The sequence below is a fragment of the Pleurodeles waltl genome, chromosome 12 (genome assembly GCF_031143425.1).
Source record: "Pleurodeles waltl isolate 20211129_DDA chromosome 12, aPleWal1.hap1.20221129, whole genome shotgun sequence".
NCBI lineage: Eukaryota > Metazoa > Chordata > Amphibia > Caudata > Salamandridae > Pleurodeles > Pleurodeles waltl.
Genome location: NC_090451.1, coordinates 153,112,612 through 153,140,280, shown reverse-complemented (window position 1 = coordinate 153,140,280; position 27,669 = coordinate 153,112,612). Strand labels below are relative to the sequence as shown.

Sequence of the window (27,669 nt, the reverse complement as noted above, 5' to 3'; positions counted from 1 at the left end):
TATCATGGTGCCCTAAGTCTACTTGTTTCAATAGACACTTCATGCAGTAAGATTGTCCTGTCCTCCTGCTCCCCTCATAACGTATGACTATGAATTCATTAATCATCGCTTCGGATGACCCAAACCAATCTGAGGAATCTGAATGCAGTTACCTAGCACTTAAAAAGCAGATGCCAGTCACTTTCCTGTCTCTCATCTCACATCCGTGCTTCACATGACAATACTTCGGTATTTCACATTTCCCTATCCTGACTCAACACACAGTATTAAAGACCATATGGAGGAGCTACCAAACTGGGGCTCTCTTCAACATTTGGTATTTGACTGTCTCTAATTACTCTTCCTCCCTAATCTAAGTTTAATTACCTCTACATAGTACCCACAGGCACAGAAGAAACGTATTTACTGTGTCCATATCACCACAGCATTCAAACCCTAAATATGCAGCTGTGATTATTTCCATCACAAGTCGCTGTCATTCAACTATATTCATACTATTTTGGCCTTTTTACAATGTTGCTGTGTTTCACAGAGTGGACCCCGCTTTATGTGTTTATGTTCAAAGTGAGTAAAAACAAAACAAAATATTTGAAACAAATAGTGCTATGAACCAATGCTAATGTATGCATTGCTGTGTACCTGATTCAGACTTAGAGAAGCCCCAAGTCAGCATGCTACCAAGGGGCGAAACACATATTGACTGTACATCAGAAGAAATTGTTTGGATCAACTGAAAGAGAATAAATACACTTTACTCTCTATTGTGTTTTTGTTTGCTCTCTCAGAGACTCTCGAAGTCTGGTTATATTTATATCACAAGAATGTATATTAATTAGTGCTATCACTTCCAAACCTTTGTGAACAGATCTGGTTGGATGACGTCTGCTGGGTCCACTTACTAGACCAAGAGAGAAGGTTGCTCTTCTCCTCAGGCATCCAAGAGGCTTCACAATAACTTCTAATGCCCATTGCTTGGAGACTATGCATGGTCAAGTAAACCGGTACTGTCTGACCATATAGAGCAGTCTGAAAGCTCAACCACTGCTGCTTTGGTTTCCAATGATTTAGATCCCCAAAGTCCCTGACTTAACACGCTGGGACCACGTGGGAGCAAGAAGTACACTTATGAAGCTCAGAAATGTGCATGCAACATTGTTCCACTAACAAACCTTTCAGGCAGTGAAATTAAATCAGCCATAAATGCAACACAGAGCATCCCACTCGGCAAAATAAACTACAACCATATAATAGCTAATTGCCTTCTAATGGGTTTGTCTTATCAGATAAAGATGTCCCTTATTTAAAAAGAATGGGCTGCCCGGTTCGAAATATGCACATCCTTTTGCTTTATGGTCTTCGCTAAAGCAGATGACCAACACATCTTTTCATTCGGGGGCACAACCTTATTGGGGCACCCTTGATCTCATAATTTGATTGAGAACTTATCAGTGCAAAGTGATCATGCCCCTTGCTTCTGTCCAAATACTTACTCACTACAGTAGTCTTGAATTTGCCAGAGTCGTATTCACAACCACAGATTTCCACCTCCACAAATGGGCAGGTGATGCTTCTGCCTATCTTCGGTAGATGGCGGGCACCAATGACCTAGGAAGAACAGCAGGAGGATGGTTCTTAAGTAATGGGCGAGACACTTGCTTTGAGTGCTTAATCGTCTCATACAATTCAGATAAATTTCTGTCTTACCCTCACAGTCAGATTCATTTTCTCTGTGCTGGGGCGGGCTCCCGGCTGTGGGTTGTAGGAGTCATTCCTCATACACTCTGGCTGCAGAACATAGCCACTTAGCCCATTGGTGGAAAAGAGTGCATTATTTATTTGCATGTATCGGTCTGTGAAGAAAGTAGAGGTGCACATGGGTTACATTTGGAGGCTGAAGTCCTTTGGCAGCTAAGCAGCCTCTGGCTACTAAACTGTGTTTGCATATTTTTATTTCCTATCAGTAGCTACCCACTACATTCCTGAGCTCCCATTTTCTCTAAACCACTGCTTTATTCCCACTGTCCAACAAACACAGCGACTACCCAAATATCTTGCATAGCGAAACTTCCCTGACAAACCTGATGTTACTTTATAACCACTGTGATTAGGGTCTGTCTGACATAATCGGCTTCAAATTGCTTCGACCATTAAAAAGAGGAAAGTAGGTATGAGGAATACCATGACCTATCCAAGGTCCTATTGTATGCCATCAATGACCAGGTGTTGCAATTGGGTTTCACGAGTATGCCTGGATTTTTTGCTTTCTGTATCACCAAGTTTTGGACGTTTTCACTGTGAGTGAGTCTCTCTACATGTGTCACACCCATAGTAATCAAATGGTAAATGGACTGTAAGTGTTTACCACCAGTGTCCAAATTTAAAATAAGGCCGCTGTGACACGGTAAGGGGCACTTGGCTGGTTACACTTGAAAACATGCGCATGTGTGGACACATGCAGACTGTGCATCGGAAACTACTGTTGTGCACAGCCTGTTAACTGCGCACAGGTAGCCTGGCACAGAGGGAACTCTGCAGGATTAGATTTTGACCTGGAGTAGGCCTGATAATATTAGTGTACACTATTAGGGAAAGTCAGTGTGTTTACTGTTTCATCTGTAGTGACACTTTATTATACACAAAGGAAGAAAACTGCCTTAGAGTGCAGTTTTTACTTTCCTTTGGCCTACAGAGACCAGTGGCATACCGAAGTGAGGTGTGACCTTCAAGTTCCAAAAAGGTATCTGTACAATTTATGAGTCATCCAGAACTGTCCTTGCTGGGGGGTGCACCCACCAGCCCCAGGGTTTGAATTTGTGACACTTACATCCAAAGCAGGTGCCTCTGGGCCTTATAACATCTGTTCTGAGAGTGTTCATATAACCAAGTTTAGCACTAGAACAGACCCCTTTGGATCGACACACAAATTTTGGTAGTTCACCTATTGGGAGTGGATTAGGTGAAGGCAGAATCGTTCCCTAAGCACACTCACCCCTAAATGTGGCCTCTACACTCAATGTCCACAATGTGAATGTAAACAAACAGCCCTATTGAATGTGAATGTAAACAAACAGCCCTATTAATTACCTCCTTTAATGAGGGTGGGACTCAGCTAGCACATTCATACTACATAGGCAAGACATTTAACTCTGGGAGATCTACGGAACATGTAGTGTGGTCATTGCCTGGTCTCTATCTGCCTGGACTACATAAATCAAGTGAATGGGAATATTTAGGATCAGAAGTAGAAGGTGCCTCAAGTTGGCACTTAGATGCATGCTTACTTTGTAAGGTTCAAAGCTTGCAGTCATTGGTACGTGGGTCAAGTCGTATTACTGATACTGAACACATTTTCTAAATGAGGATCAATCACTCAATGCCTTTCTTACAATCACACAAGCAACCTTCGCTGATAGGTGGCATGCAAGTACACAGTGTTGTTACATAACTGGCAAAAGTTTACCTGGAGTCTGGAAATTTAGGGCTACCATTTGAGAGCCACAAATCCAGAGTCGAAAGGGGTCATAGTTTGAAGAGTCCACACGTTGTCCTTTCGGGTAGACCCTTGTGAGGGCTTTACGGTTGTACCTCAGCAGCTCTTCTGACCTCTGCTTTGAAATGCTGTCTGCTTTCGTCTCTGCGAAAGATCGAATCTCTCGGAAATCAGGCTTTGCTAAAAAAGATGGATAAGTAGTTTATGATATTTAATATTTGAGTTATTTCACACTTAGTATGACTTAGAGATCAGTGATCATATTTGCATGGTATGCAATGTAGTAATAATGTTGGAGATGATTATGAGGGCTGTGGGCATCTAAGACAAGCAGATTGAAATGTAAGTTCTTCACTTTTGAGCTACTGAGACTGGGTTCAGTTGCCTACTTGATAACGTCAGGGTAGTGACAGTATCATTGTGTGTGTAACTGCCTAAGGAAGCATCACTACGATGTCACCCAAGATTCAGAAATTGCATGCTGTATGCAGAAAGAAGCAAGGTGCTGGACGGCCACTGAATGAAGTGATGGACTTTGAACCATTTTATGGCATCAAGAAAACATTCTGGTTTAAAGATAAAAGACTGTAACCCCAGCCTGAGCCATTGATTCAGTGAAAGGCTAGATTAACAGACAGTCCGATATTGAGCACCACAATATCACCACACCCTAAACTCACATCCTACAAATGTTACTTTTCAAAATCAAGCAATTTCTTCTTGCTGATTCTAGCCATATTAGTAGCTTGTGTGTCCCTTTTTTGTGTTATTAGAAACAAACACCACAATAACAATAGGACTGCAGTCAAGATACAAGGAAGTCGAAAATGTGTAGAGTGCAGCTGGGAAAAAAAAGGGGTGGAGGGGAACCAGCCACTCAGCCAGGGTTATGTCTGGCAGATATATTAATGTCCATTGCAGCAGCATCCACCAATACAGCAGTCCCCAAAGCTACCTCGCACCACAGTAAATACAATTAAATAGGGCTCAGAGCAAAGGGTACACCTCTATTCGAGGCTCAGCCTGTTCATTGGATTGAAGAGTGAACTAGAACGATCACTTTTTTATTTTTATTATTACAACTTTTTAAAAATGTTTGTGGATTAATGACCAACCATTGTCATAAGAATAGGGAATGACCATAAGATATCAAACAAAACATAACATGCACACTTAAAAGCCCACTTTTCTAACAGGGGGCTTACAGCCCATCTAGTTTCAGAAAATTGCTAATAGCAAACATTAAACTGTGCCCCCTCATATTCAAATTACACTAAAAACAGTTATCATATAGAAAAATACTAGAACGATGAAGTGGGTTTTCAGTCCCTGGTTATTTAAACAACAGAAGAAGAAAACTTGGAGGAGCCAACACTAAAATGTTCCATTAGACCGTGTTCCTTCCTTTATAGAAAACTAGAGGTCAAACAAGTATTTGCAATGCAACAGGTCTCACATTTAAGAGAGTTAGAGCTATTGGCATTGTAAATGGCAATGTTTTTTCCTATGTGTTTTGGTTAGGAGTGTAGTGGATGTATTCCAGGTGCCATAGCAACCCTCCCAGGCATGTCTGTGCAGGAGAGAGGACAATACATGGCTGCTATCTTGGGAGTGTTTTTGCCTCATTCCTACAGACTGGCTGTGATACCCTAGAGATGCACCCCCTTCTAGTGTGTTTACCTAAACCAGGGTTCTGCAAAGTGAGTCCTGGAGAGCTGGGTCCATGCCAGATTTTTAGGATATCCACATTTAGAAAAAACAATGTTTCATAAATCTACATTTTTCTAAATGTGGATATGCTAAAAATCTGGCATGGATCCCGGCTCTCCAGGACCGACTTTGCAGAACCCTGACCTCAACTTTTATAGCACCAAATAAGCCACAAGGAGGCACCTTCTTGGTATTTAAGCCAGAGAATGATGGGGATCAAAAGAGTTGTGAGCAAAGAAAAGGGGGCAGCCATTTATTTCTGTGTGTTAAACTTTTAAAGGAATTATTCCTCTACATTGGCAATACCAGTCTAACTTTTAAAAACATTGATTGTATACAAAGAGAATAACAGAACAGGAGGCTTCAAATGTGTGCAGATTGGTGAAACAGAGCTTCAGTGGCAGATGGGACCACAGGATTGGTTCCAGAGGTGCGAAATCTGTGACGTTGGGTCCGTGTATTAAAGGGAAATACAGAAGGGCTGGTACTCTGTATTAGTTTAAACCACTGCCTTGGGTTAATAGTCTCATTACAGCCCTCGGTTCAGGACTGGACTCTGTAGAACAGATATGTGTACCTGAATCTCCTGGGCCTTGATGGTGCATTTTTGATGCATACATTTGTGCACTGGCTGATGGTGGTGAAGTGAGAATTATCTCTGTTGGAGTGGCTACTCAAAATTTGAAGTCTTGGCCTTGCAATCACAACCACTCAGAGTATAGCGGGAAGCCTGGGTTTGGATGATAGAGTGTTTTTTCACCTAGACCAGTGGTGCCCAGTGAAGCAACTACAAGGCTGATGCATTGGCATTTGTTTGGGCTACGAAAAGGATTCAGATGTTTGTTTTTCTTGGGAATCTAAGGTAGGTCCAGAACCATGTTGGAGTTTCTTTATGCCCACATAAGATAAATTACATAAAAATAATTTATATGAAACTTGTTTACATAGTAGTTACCCGGCAAGCCTGGCATGGATCCTGCCTTCCCAGTCCTTCAATAGACATGTGTGTTCTATAAGGACATGCAATAAAATGTTCTAATAACCTCAACGTATACCTATAATAATATGTATATAGCACATAAGAACCTCAACATAAAAATGAAATAAAAAAGCTGCTATGCAGTGCACTGCTTCCTGCGTCACCTTGTGTTCTATAAATAGGCCACTCTATCAGCTCATGAGGTCAATGCCATCTCTTCTCTCTGAGCAAGGAGAATGATGACACAGGGCCAAAGCAAGCATTTCGAGCAAGTACAAAACTCCAGTGATCAAAATATTTGAAAAGAAAGTACTTGAGGCCCATACAAATTACAGAGTGAAATGCTAGCCAGCCGGGAGATACTATGAAGCAGCCATAGCTTTGCAGTCTGAGCTGCAGAGGAGTGCTTCAGAATGCAAAGACATGCAACTAGCAAATTAGGCCAAGATCCTATGTCCAGAAGCAAAGACTGTCTGACCACCAATCACCAGCTTTATTTTAAATGACAAAACAGTAACATAAATATTAACAGGGAGGAGGGGCATTGGGCTGCCACTCGGCCTGGAGCCATGGTTACTTTAGCTATGTTCTATGCTTTTGTGTGTGTTTTCTTTAGACACAAGGAGCCACATTCACTAAGAAAACATACAGTATTAAGTTTTCAATTCTGATTTTGGAATTCTCAAAGAATTCCAGCAGTAATCCTGGGAGCCTGCAACAGTCACAACGTTTCTGAAGTACCCACAATCGTAATAAGCTACACATACATAACTGGTCATGGAAAACAATTTCATATGAGAAAAAAAATTATTACTAAAATATTTACCTTTTCTAACTTTTTCTCCCATTTTCCACCAGGAAAATGTTTTTTCCGGTGGAGAAGCCACATCTCCTATAACTCCCCAAATTTTAGGGATGTTTCCCCTCATTCTGTAACTGAGAAATGATTTACTCCTGTCTGTAAAGCGTTAAGCTTTTCTAGGCTGAGAATTTTTGTGAGTAGTTACCAATTCATACATTTATCAGTTTGCACAAAGTCTCTATGGCATCACCACCATGGAATGCACACTCCACACAAATGACAGCAGATTTACTCCAACCTAATGTTAATATATACAGGTGTTTTGTTATGTTGGTATACATTTGGTTTTAAGCTCAAATTCATAGTCAACTTTTGCAAATCAAGCCATTGACACAAGTAAGTTGAATGTACACATGCGAATGACTGAAGCGGACAATGAGTGCTATGGGGAACATAAGCCCAACTGCCTGCTTTGAGGGAAATCTCATGATGCCCAATTAGGTGCTGGGAAACTTATTGCATTAACAATTTACCTGCAGACCAGGATGTGGACATTGATCCAGCCAAGGGTGGACACTGTCCACATCACTGTTGAGGCACTGGATACTACAGTGGTGGTGCCTTGTGTTATATCACACCCATGCTTGATCCCCTTTCCAGTTTTCACACAGTTTGGTTGTGTGGCACAGCCATAAAATGAGAAATCACACAGAGCTTTTCCAGCTGGCAAGCAGCTCTGTGTGAATTGTAATACAGAACAAACCAAAATATTCTGAGACATGGTGAGGCACATTCTGCACCATCGTTTTTAGGTTGTCTGTGCCATTACAGGCTGGGACAAACCATGTGAGAATTAATTTAGCCCAGCCATTCAATGGACGTTCTGTTGGAAAAGCTGGGCCAGGAGACAGTGCAATTTTCAGCTTCTCTGGCAAAATATAACTGTGCCAATGGTGCAGTCTCCAAATAGGTTTTAAAGTAAAATGGCAATAATTTCACCTAACCACTAGGTGACTCCATAAGTCACCTTCCTTACACCACAGGGCTTGCTTAGACCATATACCATCTGAAGGAGAACTTGTGCATCGCCAAATGTCAAAAATATAAAGCATACAGCATTAGTGTACTTCTGGTGTGTAGTCGTATAACATACAATAAGAATAAGCTAAGACAGTCATGTCCCTCTCAGATAGTGACTCAGCTCTGACCTCTCTTAAAGTCAAAGATGTCCAGAAATAGTCTGGTCATGTGACAGGAATATTTGTGTATATTGAAGATGCTGTGGCTCTGAAACAGACCAATGTTTTGGTGATGCTGAGAGCAGATGTTTCCAAGTCAGTGAAGCATAAATAGATGTTGAGTCAGCCACAAATTCTCACTGCCTCACAAGTCATAAATAGGAATCATGTATTACTTTAGAGAAAATATTAACTCCTGTTTTGGAAAACTAGATTGCATCGTGTATAAGTAGTGCAGTCGTAAAGATGCATTTCTCTTCATAACTGCATTACACAACTAATGCAATAACAATAATAATAAAATTATAATGATCTTTTATAAAGTTCTGATGAAGTATGCAGTGTCTCCTCTTGGTGCGTGTTAGTAAGAGGAAGGGGCATTGGAATGATGGGATTTTGTGACTCTAGCATATTCTGCATAGGGGCAGATCCTTTGCAGACGTCATCTGGTCACTTTCAGTTGCTGACTCTTGTGGTCACACGATAAACTGGTACCAATAAGGAGAAATCTTTTCTCAGACTGTATTAATGTGTGTTAAATGACATGCACCGGCTCAACATCCTGCAATCCTGGACAAATCACTCAATCTCCCCTTGCTACCAAAAATGAATGTGTTCTTGTGTAATGTAATGGGTGCTCACGTAAAGCACTGTAATACCTTTGCATCGAGTTCGCGCTAACTGAACTCTATTTGAGGAGGCCCAATTTACATCCAAAGGCTAGATGTTTATGCTATCAAGCTTTAGTCCATGAAGAGCTTGGGTCAGGAGTCACAACTTCCCACCAATTTTGGAGACAACACCTTTCGCCGTCTTCTTGCCTAGAACTAACCTATGTGCTTGGTTGGTGATTCTCCGGAGGTTATCAAGAGCACGTACTATCACCTAGTGTCAAGTTCTACTCAATTAAGTTGGTTAATGAACACACTGTAGAGGTCTTGACAGAACGAGAATGTCACAGATTACAATCCTTACGTAGATTTTCACCTCTTCATCTCTGCAAGGTCAATGCAAATGAATTATGGTGATTTTGTGAAGAATGGCACCTGCTTTACAGTGCTATGAAATGGCAGAACCTGTTTTACCAAACGCTATACAAAAAATGAGTTATTCCCAGACTGCTCCAACACGCACCAGACAAAAAACCCTGGGGGGGGGGTCTGGCGTAAGGGCCAAAGCTGCCGACTCTGGAGCTGGGGAACACGGTTAAAACCTGGACATGGAGGGCGTCCGCAGGAAGTCTCCAGGAGAATGCATGTGATCTGTACTCAGAGGGGTGCAGCACCAGCACAACAGGGGCATGTTCAGTGTCCACAGGAGGTGCATGGCATCGGTAGTCCAGGTGACCACGTCCCAAGTGGCCAACCAGCAGTCAATTCTTGACCATGTATGATGCTTGTACCTTCTGCGCTGTGTGCGTAATGATACCGCCAGACATCTGTAAGGTTGTGCTACATTCCTCACATAGTTAGAATAGTAGGCTACATGGCGCTCAGCAATCCAGCCCGCTCATAGGCGTGTCTGGGTGTACTCCGTCAGATGCAGCTCCAGTAGCAGGCAAATGTTGACATTATGGCACTGAAGATATGCTAGTACATGTCGGGCCATGCGCCTTTCATTGAGCCCCCTGATGTTCCAAGTTAAGCATTTAACAGGCAGCATCTAGGGTTAAGGAGGGAAGGACTTGTACCAATAAGCAGGTGGTTGCAACTAGTTGAAAGTGAAGGGGATGCAGAGCTGAGTGGCAACAAAGGAGGGAAACAATACTAAACAAAAGATCATAAACAGTTTCCAAGTACTCAAACCACCTTCCACTTAGGCCCCTTAATCGGGCCAAATACCACCTTCCTACCCGCTGCATACACACCCACAAATGTCCGTATAACAAAGGAGTGAATTATCCCCGGGGGTGTTTATAGGTACCAACTCACTCCAAGCCCAAGTAAAACTGGGTGGCTGGGAAGGGGGTTTCATGGAGACATCCGGGGGTTCATAAGCAACATCTCTGCATTACACTGGTGGGTCTGCGTAGTAGCAGGAGGCAAGTCATGGGTTTCCTGCTGCTCCCAATAAAGGGGGAGAGTTGCTGGACAGCCCTCACAGTTTCAGCACAGCGTCAATCCGCGATCTATAAAATTCTGATGAAGTACGGTCCTTGTTAGTCGTTATCGCTGAACCGGTCATGACCCCAGCCCCCACGAGAGAATGGGGACCCAGAGTTGCAGAATGGAGTCCTCTAGCAAATTCGGTGGCAGCTTTGGTCAGATGCAAGATGCAAGATGCAAGGTTTGGCCAGGCAGATCAAAGAGTACTTGGTGCCAGTTTTCTGCAGTGTGCTATTCACTGAGAGGAATTCATGTCAAGCAGCTTGCATGGACAATGTAATGTCCAGGAAGAAAGAAATCTCATTCCCCTGGAACTGGTGGAGGTGGTGGTCTCTGGCCAGGTGTAGTGTGATGTCCCTATCTTGATAATTTAGCAGCCTGGGATAGTCGGGTGTGCAGGGCCGTCTGAGGGCAGGCATTTGCCAGGGATCTGTGAGCTCTCTCTTCGATGATCATGGGGGAGAGATTGTCTCTGAAGAGGGACCAGAGCATTGTTTCCACATGGTCTTCCTTTCAATCCATCTCCGTCGACCGAGGGACTCCTAGGATATGCTAATTGTTTCATATTGTGCGTGCCTCAAGGTCCTCATTCATATTGAGGATGACCTCAAATACCTTGTGGGGCCTCAGGAATCAGCAATAGGGTCTCGCCACTCACTAATGGCCCCCAATATCATGCATGAATTGAGTGCCACTCCGGATCCCCTCTCCCTAGTTGCCCTCAGACAGGAGACACAAGTAGATCTGGCTACACAGTGCTGGCCAAAGTTCCACAAATGGGCCGTAGCTCCAGTTCGGCTTTGCTCCACAGGGGTGGCTGCAGTTGTTGTGGCTGATATGAGGCTGGAATGCTTAAGCCAGCCTTCATGCCACACGATCAGGCCTCTGCTCCCCTTCTCACCCCAGGGCCAAAGCACTGGAGAATAAGCAGGCCCAGGGTGATGTGATGGCTCGAGGGAGGAAGGTCCAACTTCCCAATACAGACACCCAACAGAGCAGGGCCAGGGCACAGAGAAGAGGCAGAGGCCTCCCTAAGCAGAGCTTCTGAGGGGCCAGGCAGCCCTCAAAGTCTTTACATGGTCCCGATCTTGATCTCAACTGCCCAGGCAAGCTGGGCCCCACCAATTAGTCCTCTTCTCCCCCTTCAATCCAGCTGTGCGAGCGAGGTCCCACACCTCAGGTAGTGCGCTGATTCTGCCGGGTCCATGTCCCGGTACAGGAGAGTTGAGCAAAGCCAACAGCCTTGCCAGTCAGAAGGCCATGATGCAGGGATAGTAGGCTGCAGCCTGTTCAGGTCCACAATACAGGTTCCGCTTCCCTCTCCCCACAGGTTTCGGGCATAAAGTGTGCAGTACAGTTTCAGGGTGCAGACCCCGCCAGTGCATCACTGATGTCCCGGATTAGGTTGCTTATTTGCCAGATTATCCTTCCACGCTGGCAGAGCCTCGCTTTGCAGCAGCCATCCTGCAGCCGGGCTCTCTAGCACCCCTAGAATCTTGTTTCATTGAGGCACTCCACCACTGGGTTACTAAACAGTGCCCTTACTGTTTTGATAAATGCAGAATGTTCTCAGCCATTTAAAACATTGATATTGATGTCTTTCACATCACTATATAACTAGAATACTTAGGGCCCATCTAGCAAACATTAAATCAGCAAAAAAAGCAAAGATAAAGCTCGTAATTTGGACACAGCCACAAAGTTTATCATCCTCACCATTATAAAAAGAATTACATTGAAAAAGAAGCAGCCCAAATACTTCTGATCAGACCATTTTTCCTAAAACCAAAGGGAGACTAAGCCTTAATATGAAATGTGCATGCCCGCACCATCTCCATGAACATGGCCACCCACAATGGGAATGATGCCACCCGAACTGCATAACCACACACAGACAAGGACACCTGCAAAATCTAAGTTGCATTAAAGTACAAGTTACTTACCTTCAGTAACGATTAATCTGGTACAGACATATTCTAGTTGCAGATTCCTTACCTTTGAATTTCCCCAGGTGTCAGTCTGGATCTGGAGATTTTTCCTCGAGCAGTACCTCTGCGTGCTGTAAGGTAGCGTCGGGAGACTCTGTGGGCGTTGTTGGCATCATGTTCGCAGTGATGACGTCACCGTCGTATATGGGTGCCACCACGGTGCACTGACGTCAGTTTCTTCTCACGACTTTCCACGCCAGTAGCGCGGAGCTATGAAGAATATTGAGTGTGGTGCGCTATACTAGGGCCGTTAAGGGGAAGTTCCTGTCCCTAGAAATCAGTTCACAGTGCAGGGAGCATGGGCGGGTTGGTAAGGAATCTGCAACTAGAATATGTCTCTACCAGATATATCATTACCGAAGGTAAGTAACTTTTACATCTGATGGAGACTTCTAGTTGCAGATTCCTTACCTTTGAATAGATACCCGAGCAATATCCTTCCTGGTGGTGGGCTGCAAATGAAGATCACACCAAAGAGTCCTGCAGGACCGAACGGCCAAAGTAGCGGTCCCTGCAGACCTAACTGTCCAGGCAGTAGTGTTTGGTAAAAGTGTGCAGTGATGCCCACATCGCTGCCTGACAAATGTCTAGGACTGGAACGCCCTGTGCTAGCGCTGTGGTAGCAGCAGTAGCTCAGGTGGAGTGAACACTCAAACCTTCAGGAGGTTGCTTCTTAGCCAGAGTGTAGCACATTTTGATGCATAAGAGCACCCATCGAGAAATTATCCTTTTCTGAACCGCCTTCCCATTCTTTGCACCCACATATCTCACCAAGAGTTGATCATCCACCCGGAAGTCTTTGGTACGATCAAGGTAGAACACCAATGCTTTTTTTGGGCCCAGACGGTGGAGTCTCACCTATTCATGTGAGGGATTAGGAGGTGCATAAAATGTAGGTAAGGTGATGGACTGTCCGACATGGAAGGGTGTCACTACTTTATGTAGGAAAGAAGCCCTTGTGCGAAGTACAACTTTGTCAGGATCCTATTGCCGGGAAAGGTGGCTTAGATGAAAGAGCCTGGAGCTCACTTACTCTGAGGGCAGAGGTAATGGCAACTAAAAAGACAGTCTTGATGGTTAAGAGCCGTAATGGGCAGTTGTGAAGCGGCTCAAATTGGGCACACATAATGTATGTTAATACTAGGTTTAGATCCCATTGGGGCATGATGAATGGGATAGAAGGAAAGAGATGTGTGAGCGCTTTAAGAAACCTCCCAACAATAGGAGATTAAAATAAAGAAGGCTGATCTGGTAACCTCAAGCTATGCTCATACTCAACAGCTCGGGATACCAGACTCTTCATGCCCAGTCTGGAGCCACCAGTGTTACTTGGGCCCGGTCTTGCCTGATCTTCTTCAGAACTCTGGGCAGAACTGGTATGGGTGGGAAGGCATACAGGAGGCCTAAATTCCACTTGTGACGAAATACGTTGCCGAGAGAGTGCCGCCATGGAAACTCCAACGCGCAGAACAGCTGACATTGGGTGTTATCTACGGAAGCGAACAAGTCTAACCAAGGTTCTCCCCACTGAAGGAAAAGACCTTGCGCCACCTCCGGATGGAAACGCCATTCGTGATCGACCACGCATCGTCGGCTGAGTTCGTCTGCTCTGGCATTAAAGGAGCCCACCAGGTGTTGAACCACCAGGGAAATTTCCTGATGTCCCAGCCAAGTCCAGAGGCGAAGAGCCTCTTGACAAAGGGCCCACGACCCCGCTCCGCCTTTTTTGTTGCAGTACTACATGGCAGTGGTGTTGTCTGTGAACACCTGCACCGTTTCTCTTTGAGAGAGGGAAGGAATGCTTTTAATGCTAGTCGAATTGCTAAGAGCTCCAGGATATTTATATGGAGCCCGGTTTCTGCCAGAAACCAGAGGCCTCTGATCTCCGCCTCTCCCATGCGGCCGCCCCATCTCAGGAGTGACGTATCTGTCACTACTGTAAGATCTGGTTGGGAAAAGGAGAGGGATCTGCCCTTGACCCAATCCTGATTTGTTAACCACCACTGCAGGTCTCTCGCATTTCCTTCAGAGATCTGGACTTTGTTGGAGAGATTCCCCTGATGCTGCGCCCACTGGAACTTCAGGGCCCGCATGTGCCATTTGGCCTTTTGAACTAACTGTATGCAGGAGGCCATGAGACCCAGCAGCCTCAGAGTCATTCTACCCGAAATCGAGGCTCAAACATCGGTATCATAGCCCCAATATCCAGGACTTGCTTTTTGGGAGTATATGACTGAAAATGCAGAACAGCTCCGATGAAAAGGAGCATCTGAGAAGGAGTCAGGTGTGACTCTGGCACGTTGATAGTGAACCCCAGTGAATGCAAAAGGTTCGCCGTAGTCTGGAAATGGGAGATGACTGTCTGGGACAAGTTTGCTTTCAACAGCCAATCGTCGAGGTAGGGGAAGACTGGGACCCCTAACCTGCACAGATATGTGCCACCACTACCATCACTTTCGTGAACACCTGAGGGGCACTATTAAGGCAAAAAGGGAGCACGGTAAACTGAAAGTGCTCGTGACCTACCACGTATCGTAGGTAATGTCTGTGGGCTGGGAGGACGGGAATGTGGAAGTATGCATCCTGCAAGTCCAACGCTACCATCCAGTCTCCGGGATCCAGGGCAGATAGGACCTGATACAATGTCAATATTTTGAACTTCTCCTTCTTGAGGAAGAGGTTGAGGGACCGAAGATCTAATATAGGACAAAGACCTTTATCCTTTTTCGGCACCAGAAAGTAGCGGGAATAGCAACTAAGACCTACTTCTGGCAACGGAACCTTCTTTATAGCTCCTTCGACCAAAACGGCTTGGACTTCCTCGCGGAGAAGGGCCATATGATCCTCCGATATGCGATTGTATGAATGTGGCATGGCTGGAGGTGGTGTCTCGAAAGGGAGGGAGTAACCCCTTAGGACAATCTGGAGAACCTACCTGTCTGAGGTAATGGTTTGCAATTGGGGCAGGTGATGGCGCATCTTGCCGTCAACTGGTTCCTGGTGTACCTCCGGACTAGGAAGGTTTGGAGGCTGAAGCGGGGGCTGGGGTGGACTGGGTGACCCGCTGGCTCCCTGATCCCCAGCGTGGGATTCCGCAGCCGCACAAGGGCTGTACAGCATGTGTGGGTCAATGGCCAGGGAGAATAGGATGCGGTTGGGTGCCCCTTCCGTAGCCACGAAAGGGCCGAAAGGCGGACTGCTGGGGTCTAGGAGCAGGCGTGAGGAAAAGGGACCAGGACGTGGCTCGGGAATCCTTAAAGCGCTCGAGCGCTGAGTCCGCCTTGTCTCCAAAGAGACGTGTGCCATTAAAGGGCATGTCCATCAAGAATTGCTGGACATCCCCAGAGAAGCCAGATGTTCTTAGCCAGGTGTGGCGACTCAATGCCACCGTCGATGCAACCGATCTGCTGAGAGAGTCGGTCGTATCCAGTCCACAACGAATCATTAACTTCACTGCATCCCTCCCATCTGTCTGGGTTTGGGAAAGGACAGTCTGGTCCTCCTCCAGAACTCTAGGCAGCACTTGGGTGACCGTATCCCAGAGAGTATGGGAATAGTGGCCCAAAAGGCATGCAGTGTTCACGGATCGCAGCGCCCGACTGTTGGAACAACTTCTTCCCCAAGTTGTCAAGTCTTTTTGATTCCCTGTCCGGGGGTGCGACAGGGAATGCACCAGATAAAGAGGAAGCCTGAGTGACAAGGCTCCCAAGCATGGGGTGTTGGGTGAGGAATTTCAGGTCTGTCGGTGCAGGCCGATGACGGTGGGCAATCATCCTATTCACAGGAGCCCCTGTGCTGGATCTGGACCAAGTACCCAAAAGGACATCCGTCAGTGCCACATTAAAGCGAAGAAGGGGTTCTGATGTGGAAGACCCTGGCTGAAGCACGTCCGTTAGGATATTAGACCTATCCTCCACAGAAAGTAGCTCAAGGTCCAAGACCTCAGCCGCCCTTTTCACCACCATGGAGTATGAGGTGCCCTCCTACGTAGCCATGGTAGGAGGAGAGAGCATACCAGTGTCAGGGGAGGTGTCTAGACCACTGGCATCCCCAAATCCTGCACCCAGCACATTTGGGGGTCAAGCTGGTATTGTAAAGGGTCCAGTGTACCCTCCAAACTCTCCCCGTATCCATACCCATATGCCTAAGGGTCTGGATCAACCCTGGGCCCAGAAGAGCCCATAGAGAACGGAATCAGTGTCGAGCTACGTCGTTCCAGCTCCGGGTCGTCGGTTATGAGAATGGGCTCAACGTCGATTGTGGGCGCAACCGAAGTCAGGAGGTCAACATCTGACCTGATGCTTGGGAAGGTCGCTGTGGCATGACCAGCATCGGGACGGATCCGTGATTGGATTCGGAGGAGCCCTTCGAAGCCGTGGCTGAAGCCAACGACTGCTAACCCAAGGGTGCCCCCATCAACTCATCTGTGCCCGAGGACGCCAAAGATGGGTCGGTCTGCCCAAAAATGAGGCGTATTGCCTCATAAAACTCTTTGAGTTGGGCAGAGGTGGCTCCGGCTCCCGGGAAGTCAGGGAAGCACGGGGCAGACCCAGATGAAGGCTCAAAGGACGGAGGCCTAGAGCGTCGGTGCTCTTCCCACGCCGCATCATCCGAGCGACAGGGTGAAGTCGAAGAACACTTGTTCTTCTTTGACTTCTTTTTCTTATGACCCGAATGTCCCGCTGACTTTGAGGACGAAGAGTGGTGGTGACTCAGCGGCCGGACTTGAGACCTTCCTCTCGAACGAGACCATGAGCGTCATGGAGTCGAGTGTCGGGCCACCATGAGCTTTAGGCACCGCTCCCTCAAAGCATTTGGATTCATGGCCCGACACTCGGAGTAAGGCTTCGGGTCGTGATCGCGCTCCAGGCACCAAAGACACACGAGAACTAGAATTGACTGAAAAATTCTAGCCACACCAAATCAGGAAATAATTTCTCCTTGATTATAACCAGACATTATCCATACTGTTGTCACATTTTCCCCTGTTTTTGCCAGAAAAGTGGACTACTGAAATAGCCTTTTCTTTGTGAGTCTTGTTTGGCAGATATGTTGGAAGAGTTCTGAAATCCTAAACTATCCTAATTCTTTGGAATTAAACTTTAGATCTCATCTGGTTTCTCTGGGCATTGGATATTCAGACAAAATAATTGCTTGCTCTGATCAGTTTGGAATTGCTAGTTATGCTTTATTATTGACACTTATCTGGGCACCCTTTTGATAGGGTTCTGGAATTTCCATTCCTTTGCTGTTTATGTTTGTTTAGTTGTTTTTGGTTAGTACACATTAGTTAAATATTAAGATTACTAATGTGTTAGTTAATGCTAAAGTAAAGTTTGAATCAGATAAAGATCTTTTTGTGTGTTATGTATAGGGATGGGTGTGCCAGAAGGACTTTGCCATTTTCCATTGAGCTAGGGGCAGTTACTCATTGCCTGACTGATAAAGATTGCTGTGACTGATAAAGATTGCTTATTAGACAGCAATCAGTGGCCCGAGATTGTTGTGCATCTGAGTATAATATATTAGAGCTAACTTCATTGAAGAGGTGCTAAGATGTAAGTTGGTGTCACGATGGAAAAGTGCTGTTGAGTTTTCAGCACTTTTCTGGCTACGTGGCTTTGGTACTACCATGTGCACATGCAATGAGAAAGGTTCTATTCAGTTTGGAGAACTCAAATATAAGTGCTGTGTACAGGGCGTTAATCGGTAAAAAGTGCTTTTGCTGCTAGTGCTTTTGTTGTTCAATTATAGCCAAATGCGATGTGCCAGAGGCACATGTTGAAAGTCCTGTGTACTGTGTACTAATTGCATGGCTGTATGGGGTATCTTGAGTTTGGGTGTTGCTTGTTTGATGCTATTAGCCAAACCTGAAACAAGTGGCATGCATGTTGACTATTATATCAAATAAGGCCTATTATTAGCTGGGTTCCTTGTGTGAAATAAACAAGGCAAGGAGAACAGTACAAAAGTGATTTTATCTGAGAAGCCTGGATCATGATCTGGCTTGCCCACAAGCTGTTGCCAGTGTTCTTTCTCCAGTTTAGGGGAGATAGGGTAATCACCTCCCAACTTAACACATCAGACAATTTGTACTATGTTTATGTTTTCTAGAATGGGTTTTAAACAATAGCTGAAACCTGTCTATTTCTTGATAATTATTTGTTGTTGAAAGTGAAATTTTATCCTAAGGATGTTACCATTGTCAGAGCTTCATATATTCAGGCCTACGCCATTAACAATAGATCACATACTAATGAAGGTGTTTGTTTTCATGTACCCAGCATAACAAAAAATATATATTTTCTCTTTGTATCAAATTTTACCAGTATAACATTCTGAAATTGACCGCTTTGCCCTCTCATGTCTTTCCATGTGTTATTACTCAGTTTCAACTACACGTTTAACCTGAAAGGTAACACGGGGTCAAAGAGCATCTTATCACATGTCCAGATGCCCTGTTGATGTACAGACCTCTGCTGCTTCGCACCAAGGTTTGTGCTATGTTAATACAGTCATATAAACACACCAAACTCAGAAACGTATATAGGTTGGCCTTGACAATGTGAAAACAAGCATTTACAAAGGCAATAGGTATTGCTTTGTAAATCAGTGAAAGTGCTTCTTTATTGAGTGGGGACAGCTACATCTGCCTGGAAGTAAACCAGCCAGACTACTGGTGAATAGATCTTTGACTAGGAACCTGACAGGAAGTAGGGAAAAGTTTCTTCCTACTTGCACCCTTGGGTTGGTGCCATCTACATTTTTCCTGAAAGTATGGTTACTCTGGAGCACCTGAGAACATGTTACTAAACAAATCTTGATGAGTTGGATGTTTTCTTTTATAACCTACTTTTCAAACAAGGACATATTGCTGTGAAATACATGAGTTTTAAAGGGCAATATTTCCTAAACATATCGGGCCTCACTACGACTTTGGCGGGCCTTTCACAGAACCGCTGAAGCCGCTGCATACAAAAGACCGCCAGTACTGGAGGTCTTTTGCCCGCCATGTTAGGAGTGTTCCGCGGGGACAGAGGGCAAAAAGAGCATTTTCGACCACTGGCCCAGCGGAACACATTGACAGTGTTGTGGTGGGACAGCACCCGTCGTGCATTTCACTGCCAACACACAATTGGGCTGTGCATGGGGGCCCCTGCACTGCCCATGCCAAATGCATGGGTAGTGCAGGTGCCCCCAGGGACCCCCCAACTCCCCCATTCCGTCAAACTTTCCATGACCGTGTTTACCACCATGGAAAGGCTGGCGGATGGGGACTCGTAATCCCCAGGGCAGCGCTGCTTGCAGTGCTGCCCTGGCGGATGTCAACCACCGGGACCGCCAGGCTGCAGGCCGGCTGCAGCCTGGCGTTGTCAGCTGTTGGACTGTGGCAGCTCTGCCACTGTCATAATGGGGCGGTCGGACCTCCCTGTCTGCGGCGGTCCGACCGCCATTGCGAGGCTGGCGGTCTTAGGACCGCCAGCCTCGTAATGAGGCCTATTGTCTTTTAAACCATTTCTGTGGAAATTGCTTTGCTTCAGTGTCACAAATTAATACATTGCCGCCCCATCATGGCTGGTTTTCAGAACCATTGCTAGCTCATTGGTATGCATACTTTATTTTTACTATCAACGTCTGCTTTTGATTAAAGAAGAATACTGTTTGTTTTAGAACTCATGATTCCTTCATCAGATTTTGGTATGTCATTTTAACCAATTGATTTAATATTATTTATTTTTTAAATGTAATATTGTGTTTGCATTGCTTTTCATGTCCATATGCAAACTTCCTTATTGAAGGCTTTGTTGCTAGTGCCAGGATACCTTAGATTACCTTTCAAATCAAATCATCACAGAAACCTTTGTTGTTATTAGGTAGTAGACTGCTTTGACTTTATATGGGCTGAGCGACAACTCATTTCAAACCTCCCCTCAGTTTAACAATGCTTCCTACAGCAGAGCATTTACACATCTGTTCTACATATTGGGGAATACATGCTGAAAGTTGTTTTGCGTCTACTTTGCTCAGTTTACTATCCCATTCTTTAGCACTGGAATTTACCACTGGTGCAAGCAGTGTCTAGTAGGCATTATCTGTAAAATGTGCATTGATTCAGTTTTACCTGTTTTGACAGAAGCGCAAGATTCTTCGTGAAAATGCAAACATAAATAGCAGTGACACATCACACCATTCTGGTTCTCCTCCCATTATCAGCCTTTCCAGTACCTTCTTAACAAGAGAGATCAATAAATCCACAATAACTGTAGACATCTTACATAAGTGCTCCTTGGTTTTGCTCATTGGATTGCAGTACACCACCAAGTCAGACATCTCTCTCGCAACTGCCTGCTCAGTTTCTATACGTTTCATCGCTTCTTCATGAAAATGCTACAAATATAAAGAAAGGAGAAAGACCATACATCAATATATCTGCCGCCAATAGGTTCCAAAACAACATAAATGGATTCCAGTGTGCCCCCATCCTTTTAAGAAATAACACAAAATGCATAGAGCACATAAACATTCCACAATTCGTGTCTGGCAATAGCGACAGAAGCAGTATATGCATATGCTGAAACAACTAAACAGACCATTATGAACATCTGCTCGTGGAATGTGGGTGTCCTTTCGTCCAAGGTCAAGGACACACACCTACAGGCATATTCTAGCAATTTGAAGTAATAGCCATTCAGGAAACCTGGTCTGCAAACTCACTGGCCATCCAATGTTTTCTAGGATTGAGAGTGGGATTCAGAGTTTTGTGCATGGGGTTACTCCATCACACATGTGACCGATATCCCATCTGCGTAGTACAATTACATTATAGTCTATGTAACTCGTAACACAGCGGGCAGGATATCCATCACATTTGTAATGCAGTAACCCATCCGCCAAACTCTAAATCAGGCCCTCAATGTCCCGGCAGGTGGACAGAATGAATGCAAGGGGGAGGCTTAGAAGAGGTCTTGCAATTTATGTAAATGTGAAACTTGATGTAAAAATTGAGCTCATGGTCAACAACGAAAAGCGGATACAGGCAGCATAACTAGAAGGTTGGTCGTCAGTGCTCAAGGATCCCCGAGTAATAATAAATGTCTATAAATATCCAAGTAACAGGGTAAAGAAAATACTGTACTAGAAGACCTGATAACCTAACCACTTGCTGGGATAGGTAGTGGCCATCACCTACTCTCTGGTGACTTCAATGTAAACCTTTTTTGTCAGAGTTGCTCTCCCATGAAAATATCTTGACCCAAGACAAAGTCTGGAAAATCCTGCCATAGGTTAATTTAGGAAGACTGTGGAAGCTTCTGATGGGAGGTAAATTGATCAAGACCTGCACACTGTTTGGATTAAGAGCACTAAATGGCAGATTCAAGGAAGATCACCCTCCAATGTTGACTCATATCCGTGCAAAGATAAACTCAATCGACGATTCCACATTATTAAGCCTTTCCCTGTTTAAATATATTGTCAGCAATGTGCAATTAAACACCTCCCGGAGAGCGACCATCTCCTCAAAAAATTGTAGTTCAAATAAATACAAAGTCTTCAAAACAGTCAATCTTTTACTCCAAGACATCCAGGTAGATGGCCTACAGAGATTAGCTTGGAATGCACATATCTCTCAGGAGGTACTGGAAAAAGGTTGCAAACTTTTAGAGGACATCAAGCACAAGCAGAGAAATGGGAGCTATGTATGGTAGACGTTTGCGGCCACATTGCTTTACGAGTATCCGAACAAAGTCAAATGGTCTAGGATTGTCGATAAGTAAACCCCATGGATAAACAAACATCTAATCAGATTGAGGAATGCAACGAACAGAGAATTTAGGGCTAGATGTATCAAAGGGTTTTACCCTTTCTGTATATATGGGAAATTGTGTTCATACATATGGCCCATAGTTTACTAAAGGAAAATCCTAATGCAGCAGTACAAGGTTTTGTCACGACTTACGTGCTGCTTTAACCTGGACTCCGCAGAACGAGTGGCGTGGATCTTGTTCTTGAATGTTCGGCCTTGGCCATGGCCCAGGTAGGGGCGACTCTTTCTGGTAGCCACGGTGCTGCAGGCAATGGGTATGCCAAGAGCAGGCCGTGTCCCTCAGAAGTAGTGCCAGAGGGGAAAAAAACCCTGAAAAGGGGAAAAAAACTCCAAAAGATAGATTCCTGCAACAGGAACAAAATGAACAGGTAACAACAGGAGCAAAATACAGGAAAATACACTGGAACCGACGAGAACCAGCACAGGAAGACAAGGAAGTAGGAGCGAAGACACCATCCAAACAGAAAGTGTTGCAGCGCAAGGAGAGAAAGAATCACAGCCCTTAAATACCAACAAACAGGAAGTGACCAACAGGAAGTACATGGACACCATCTTACATAGGGAAAAAACACATAGAACAGAATGGACTAGGAGCCATAGAGAGTAGGGAACAAGGAATGCTGGGAAGAGAAGGGTAATATGGGAAAGGGAGAAAAAACATAAAGGAAGGCACAACCAGATGTCCAGAAAAAGAAGAAAAAGAAAAGAACAGGTGAGTGGGTGGGGTCAGACCCGCCTGTTAGTGCGGTGCACTAAAGAAGAACGAGGCCCCATGCCCAATTTGGGGCCTCTGAAGGTGCAGAGCAGGCTGGGGACGTGGCCCGTCTTGGGACCTCGTGCCGCGGCCCGAGCCGAATGTTCGGCTCGTGCCGCGCGCAGCGGCGCAACAGTAGGTCCCCCCCAAAGGTCCAGGTTTGTGCGGAAACAAGCGGTGAAAATGGCGAATCAGAAGAGGTGCGTGAACAGAAGATGCATCTTCCCAAGAGCATTCACTGATAGGGTAACCCTTCCAATGAATCAGATACTGAAGACGTTTGTGAAAGATACGAGAGTCACAAATCTCTTGTACCTCATATTGAGGTACATCATCCACTTACACAGGAGGATGACAAGGAAACTGACGAGAGTAAGGATCAGGTACATGGGGTTTGAGCTGGCAAACATGAAAGACCGGATGAATCCTCCAGGTACGAGGCAAGTGAAGACGGACAGTGACAGGATTAATCAGCTGAAGGATACGGAAAGGTCCATAATAACGAGGTGTGAACTTATTCTGAGAAAGGCGTAAAGGCAAAAAGTTTGACGAAAGCCAGACTTTATCTTGAAGGTGATATTCTGGAGCATCCCTACGTTTCTTGTCTGCTATTCTCTTCATGTATCTCTTGGTGTTCAACAAGTTAGATCGAATCAATCTATGGATCTGTAAAAGTCGTCTGGAAAATGAAGTGACAGCAGGAAGAGAAGAGGTAGACTGAGGAGTAGTAGGAAAAGAGGTAGAATGATAGCCATAAGAACAGAAAAAAGGCACTATGGACAGTGTTATTGTAAGAGAATTCAGCGATAGGAAGGTAAGTGTTCCAGTTGCTCTCTGGGTGGAATTACAAAAGCATCGAAGGTACTGTTCCAATCCTTGGTTGAGACACTCAGTCTGTCCATTGGTTTGAGGATGGAAATCCGATGATAGTGCTATATTGATTTTCAATGTCCTACAAAAATGTTTCCAAAACCGGGAGATGTACTGAGGTCTCCTGTCAGATACAATGCTGTGTGGAAGTCCATGGAGATGGAAAGTATGATGGATAAATATTTGACTTAGTTCTTGGGAAGTAGGTAATTTTTTCAGGGCAGTGAGGTGAGCCATCTTAGTAAAGGAATCTATGGTGACCATGATAATCCGGTTTCCTGCTGATGAAGGGAGTGAACACATGAAATCAGTAGAAATGGTGTGCCAGGGAGCCGGTGGAACAGGTAATGGTTGTAGTAATCCTGCAGGTCTGGTACGGGGAATCTTTACTTGAGCACATATGGGACAAGCCTGAACGTATCTTTCGACATCTGATTTCCAGGTAGGCCACCAGAAAGATCGCAAGAGTAGTTCTTGTGTGGCCTTGATCCCTCTATGACCAGCAACCGGCGAATCATGGCACATTTGTAGTGCCTTTTCCCTTACTCCATTAGTAGGGAGGAACAAAAGGTTCTTATAATAATAATACCCTTGCAGTTTACATATTGGGGGGTTTAGTTTCTTTAACTCTTGATCAGACAGGTTGGAATATTCCAGTTGTACCTCATCCAGGAAAGACTGAGTTACTCTGATTATTTTACTAGGCTCAAGTAGATACTGTGATGGGGTAGGAGTACAATCTGGATAATGGTGAGACAGAGCATCAGCCAGAATGTTTTGGGATCCAGGAAAAGAGGTGACATAAAAGTCATACTGACTGAAGAAAAAGGCCCAACAAGCCTGACAACTGTTCTGGCATAAAAAATTACGTAAACATTGTAGATTACGATGGTCTGTTCTCACCTCGAAGGGCTCTTTGGAACCCATAAGAAACTGTCTCCACTCTAGGCAGGCTGTTTTCAGAGCTAATACCTCCCTTTCTAGTACTGAGTAATGTTGTTCCGACGCAGAGAGTACATGGGACAAATAGAAAACAGGATGTTCAAGACCGTCATCTTCTTGGTGTTGGAGAAAGGCACTCCAATGGCTCTTTCGGAAGCATCAGTAACAACAATAAATTGTTTGTTGGTATCTGGGTGTCTCAATATCGGTGCTTGAGTGAAGGCCTTTTTTGGACTCTAGCTATTTCAGCCGCCCTAGTCCAGACAAAGCCTTTCTTTAAATTCTCCTTTTTTAATGTTTGAGTTATGTGGCTGGTTTGTTCTGCAAAGTCTAAGATAAACTGGGGATAAAAATTAGCCAATCCTAGAAAACATTGCGTTTCCTTAATAGAGGAAGGAGAAGGCCAGTGTAGGATGGCTTGTACCTTTTCCTGGTCCATAGCTATTCCAGTGGGACTAAGGTGATATCCCAAATATTTGACTTTGGTCTTGTCAAACTCACACTTTTCTGGTTTACAGGACAGTTGATGTTCCCGGAGTCTTTGGAGGACTTGTTTCATGTGAGAGGAATGAAGTTCAGGACATCTAGAATAAATAAGGATATCATCTAAGTAGATGACGACTGTATGGTTCAGGAGGTCAGAGAACACAGAGTCCATAAATCTTTAGAAAATGGAGGGGGCATTAGTGAGATCAAAAGGCATAACTCTGTACTCATAATGACCAAATGGGGTCCGGAAAGCAGTCGGTGGTAGGCTCCACGAAGATCCAGTTTGGTAAATCGTTGAGCCCCTCTGACTGCCTCTAATATATCCTTGATGAGGGGCAAAGGATAACAGTCTTTTATGGTTATCTTATTTAGACCTCGAAAATCCAGGCAGGGACGAAGATCCTTCGTCTTCTTGAGTACAAAACAGAGGGGAGCCCCTGCCGGAGAGGACGATGGTACAATAAGACTGCTATGTAAGTTTTCTTCCAGATACTCATTTAGAACTTTCCTTTCAGGTTCCGTGAGTGAATAAATCCTCCCAAAGGGAACAATAGTTCCAGGTTCCAAGGGAATAGCACAATCGTAATCTCGATGTGGGGGTAACACAGGTCTGGATGGTTTTTGGAACACATCTTTAAATTCTAGATAGTGATCAGGGACTCCTTGGACTGTATTGATGGAACATCCGGTGGTAATTTCAGTAGGCATCAACCTCTTGGGTGACCGATATGTGTCTGAAGCAAAGCAGTTCTCGTGACAAAACTGCGAGGACAAGGAAATAGTCCGGGTTTCCCAATTTACATAAGGGTTATGTCTTATGAACCACGGAATTCCTAAAATGATAGTATGATTGGGGGATGATATGAGATCAAATGAGATGTGCTCTTGGTGGTTTCCAAATTGTAAACTTAGTGTCAGGGTGGTAGTATCAACTGGACCAGAGGATATTAAGGACCCATCCACTGTGTGCACTTGTTCTGGGATTTCCTCGGGTCGTGTTGGTATTTGTTGAGTCGTGACCCAAGTCTTATCCATATATATGCCACTAGCACCACAATCAAGTAAAGCCATAGTTTTTTCTTGATGGCCGTCCGGTAACTGTAATGTCACAGGTAACATAAACAAAGTCGTGGCATTGTCCTTGAATGAACTGATGGAAGGTATTGCAGATGATCCCGTCCCCTCCCTTCTTACAGAGGACGGGAAGTGGCGTTTCCCGATGGCCTTTGAGGACGAACGGGGCAGGTACGAAGCATGTGGCCGACAGCACCACAATACAGGCACAATCCTTTCTTACGTCTTTCTTCCCGCTCGCTGACGGAAAGTGGGCCTCGAGTAGTATCCACCTGCATAGGTTCACCTTCCTTGTCTCTGGCGGGAGGACGAGGTTCCTCAGGACGATGCATAAAGACTCATGAAGTGCTTGGCTGGGAAGATCCTCTACTCTTTCTCTTCTCCATGCGTCGTTCTTGGAGACGGTATTCGATGGAAAGAGCTTGATCCATCAGACCACGAAGATCTTCAACTCGGGTGGAGTGTACTAACTCATCTTTAATCTCTTCTTTAAGTCCTCTACGGAATAAAGTCACCAGAGTTCATTTCACCCAGGTGGTCTCAGCCGCTAGCTGTCGAAAGCGAGTAATATATTGGAGGACATCTTGTGAGCCTTGTTGGATGTCACATAAGGCTTCTTCCGCAGAGGCCTCCAATCCTGGACGACTAAACATCTGTTTAAACCGATTCACGAAGGCGGAATAGTCCGACAATATTGGGTCATTGGATGATACCATCGGGTTGCCCAGGCCAAGGCAGGACCGGATAACGCACTGATAAGATATCCCACCTTTGTCTTGTCGTGGGAGAATTGGGTAGGTCGGAAGGCGAAATACACAGTTAATGCATCGAGGAACTCTTGCAGTTTAGTTGGTTCACCGGAGAAATGAGGAGTAGAGGTGGAGACGGCCGGAACATCTGCACTGCGGAAAGCCAAAGCCTGTCGTAAAGCAGCATTCTCATTGCGTAATTATTGCAGTTCCTGAGCCTGTTGCTGAATAGTTGCCAGAAGAGATTGATCAGGATCTGCAGCAGCCACCACTGTATCATCCATGGTGTTAGAAGACGTCAGGAGTATTTGCTGCTGCAATCTGTCACGACTTACGTGCTGCTTTTACCAGGAGTCCGCAGAACGAGTGGCGTGGATCTTGTTCTTGAATGTTCGGCCTTGGCCCAGGTAGGGCGACTCTTTCTGGTAGCCACGGTGCTGAAGGCAATGGGTACGCCAAGCTTTGCTCAATGTGGAAAAAATATAAAAAAGGAGGTATGGTAGGCCAAAAAGTTGCATCACGACCAGTACTGGAGTACATTTCTGTATGTCAGTAAAAAAAAAAAAAAAGATTTTTGAAGGGTGATACATGACAGAGAAAGTACCACAAAATGAATTAAACACAAATACAAGTGAAAAAGCCTGGATCAAACA

General features: G+C 45.0%; 1 protein-coding gene across 1 annotated transcript in view; it reads right to left on the bottom strand.

The window, feature by feature from the left end:
• Positions 1-27,669, bottom strand: part of PLCG2 (phospholipase C gamma 2) — a 414,427-nt gene that overhangs the window by 52,892 nt on the left and 333,866 nt on the right. Inside the window, exons 26-29 of the mRNA XM_069216644.1 lie at positions 20,589-20,700; positions 3,461-3,670; positions 1,705-1,850; positions 1,491-1,605 (exon numbers count right to left, since the gene is read on the bottom strand). Coding sequence (XP_069072745.1) covers positions 1,491-1,605; positions 1,705-1,850; positions 3,461-3,670; positions 20,589-20,700 — 583 coding nt within the window. The remainder of the gene's footprint in view (positions 1-1,490; positions 1,606-1,704; positions 1,851-3,460; positions 3,671-20,588; positions 20,701-27,669) is intronic.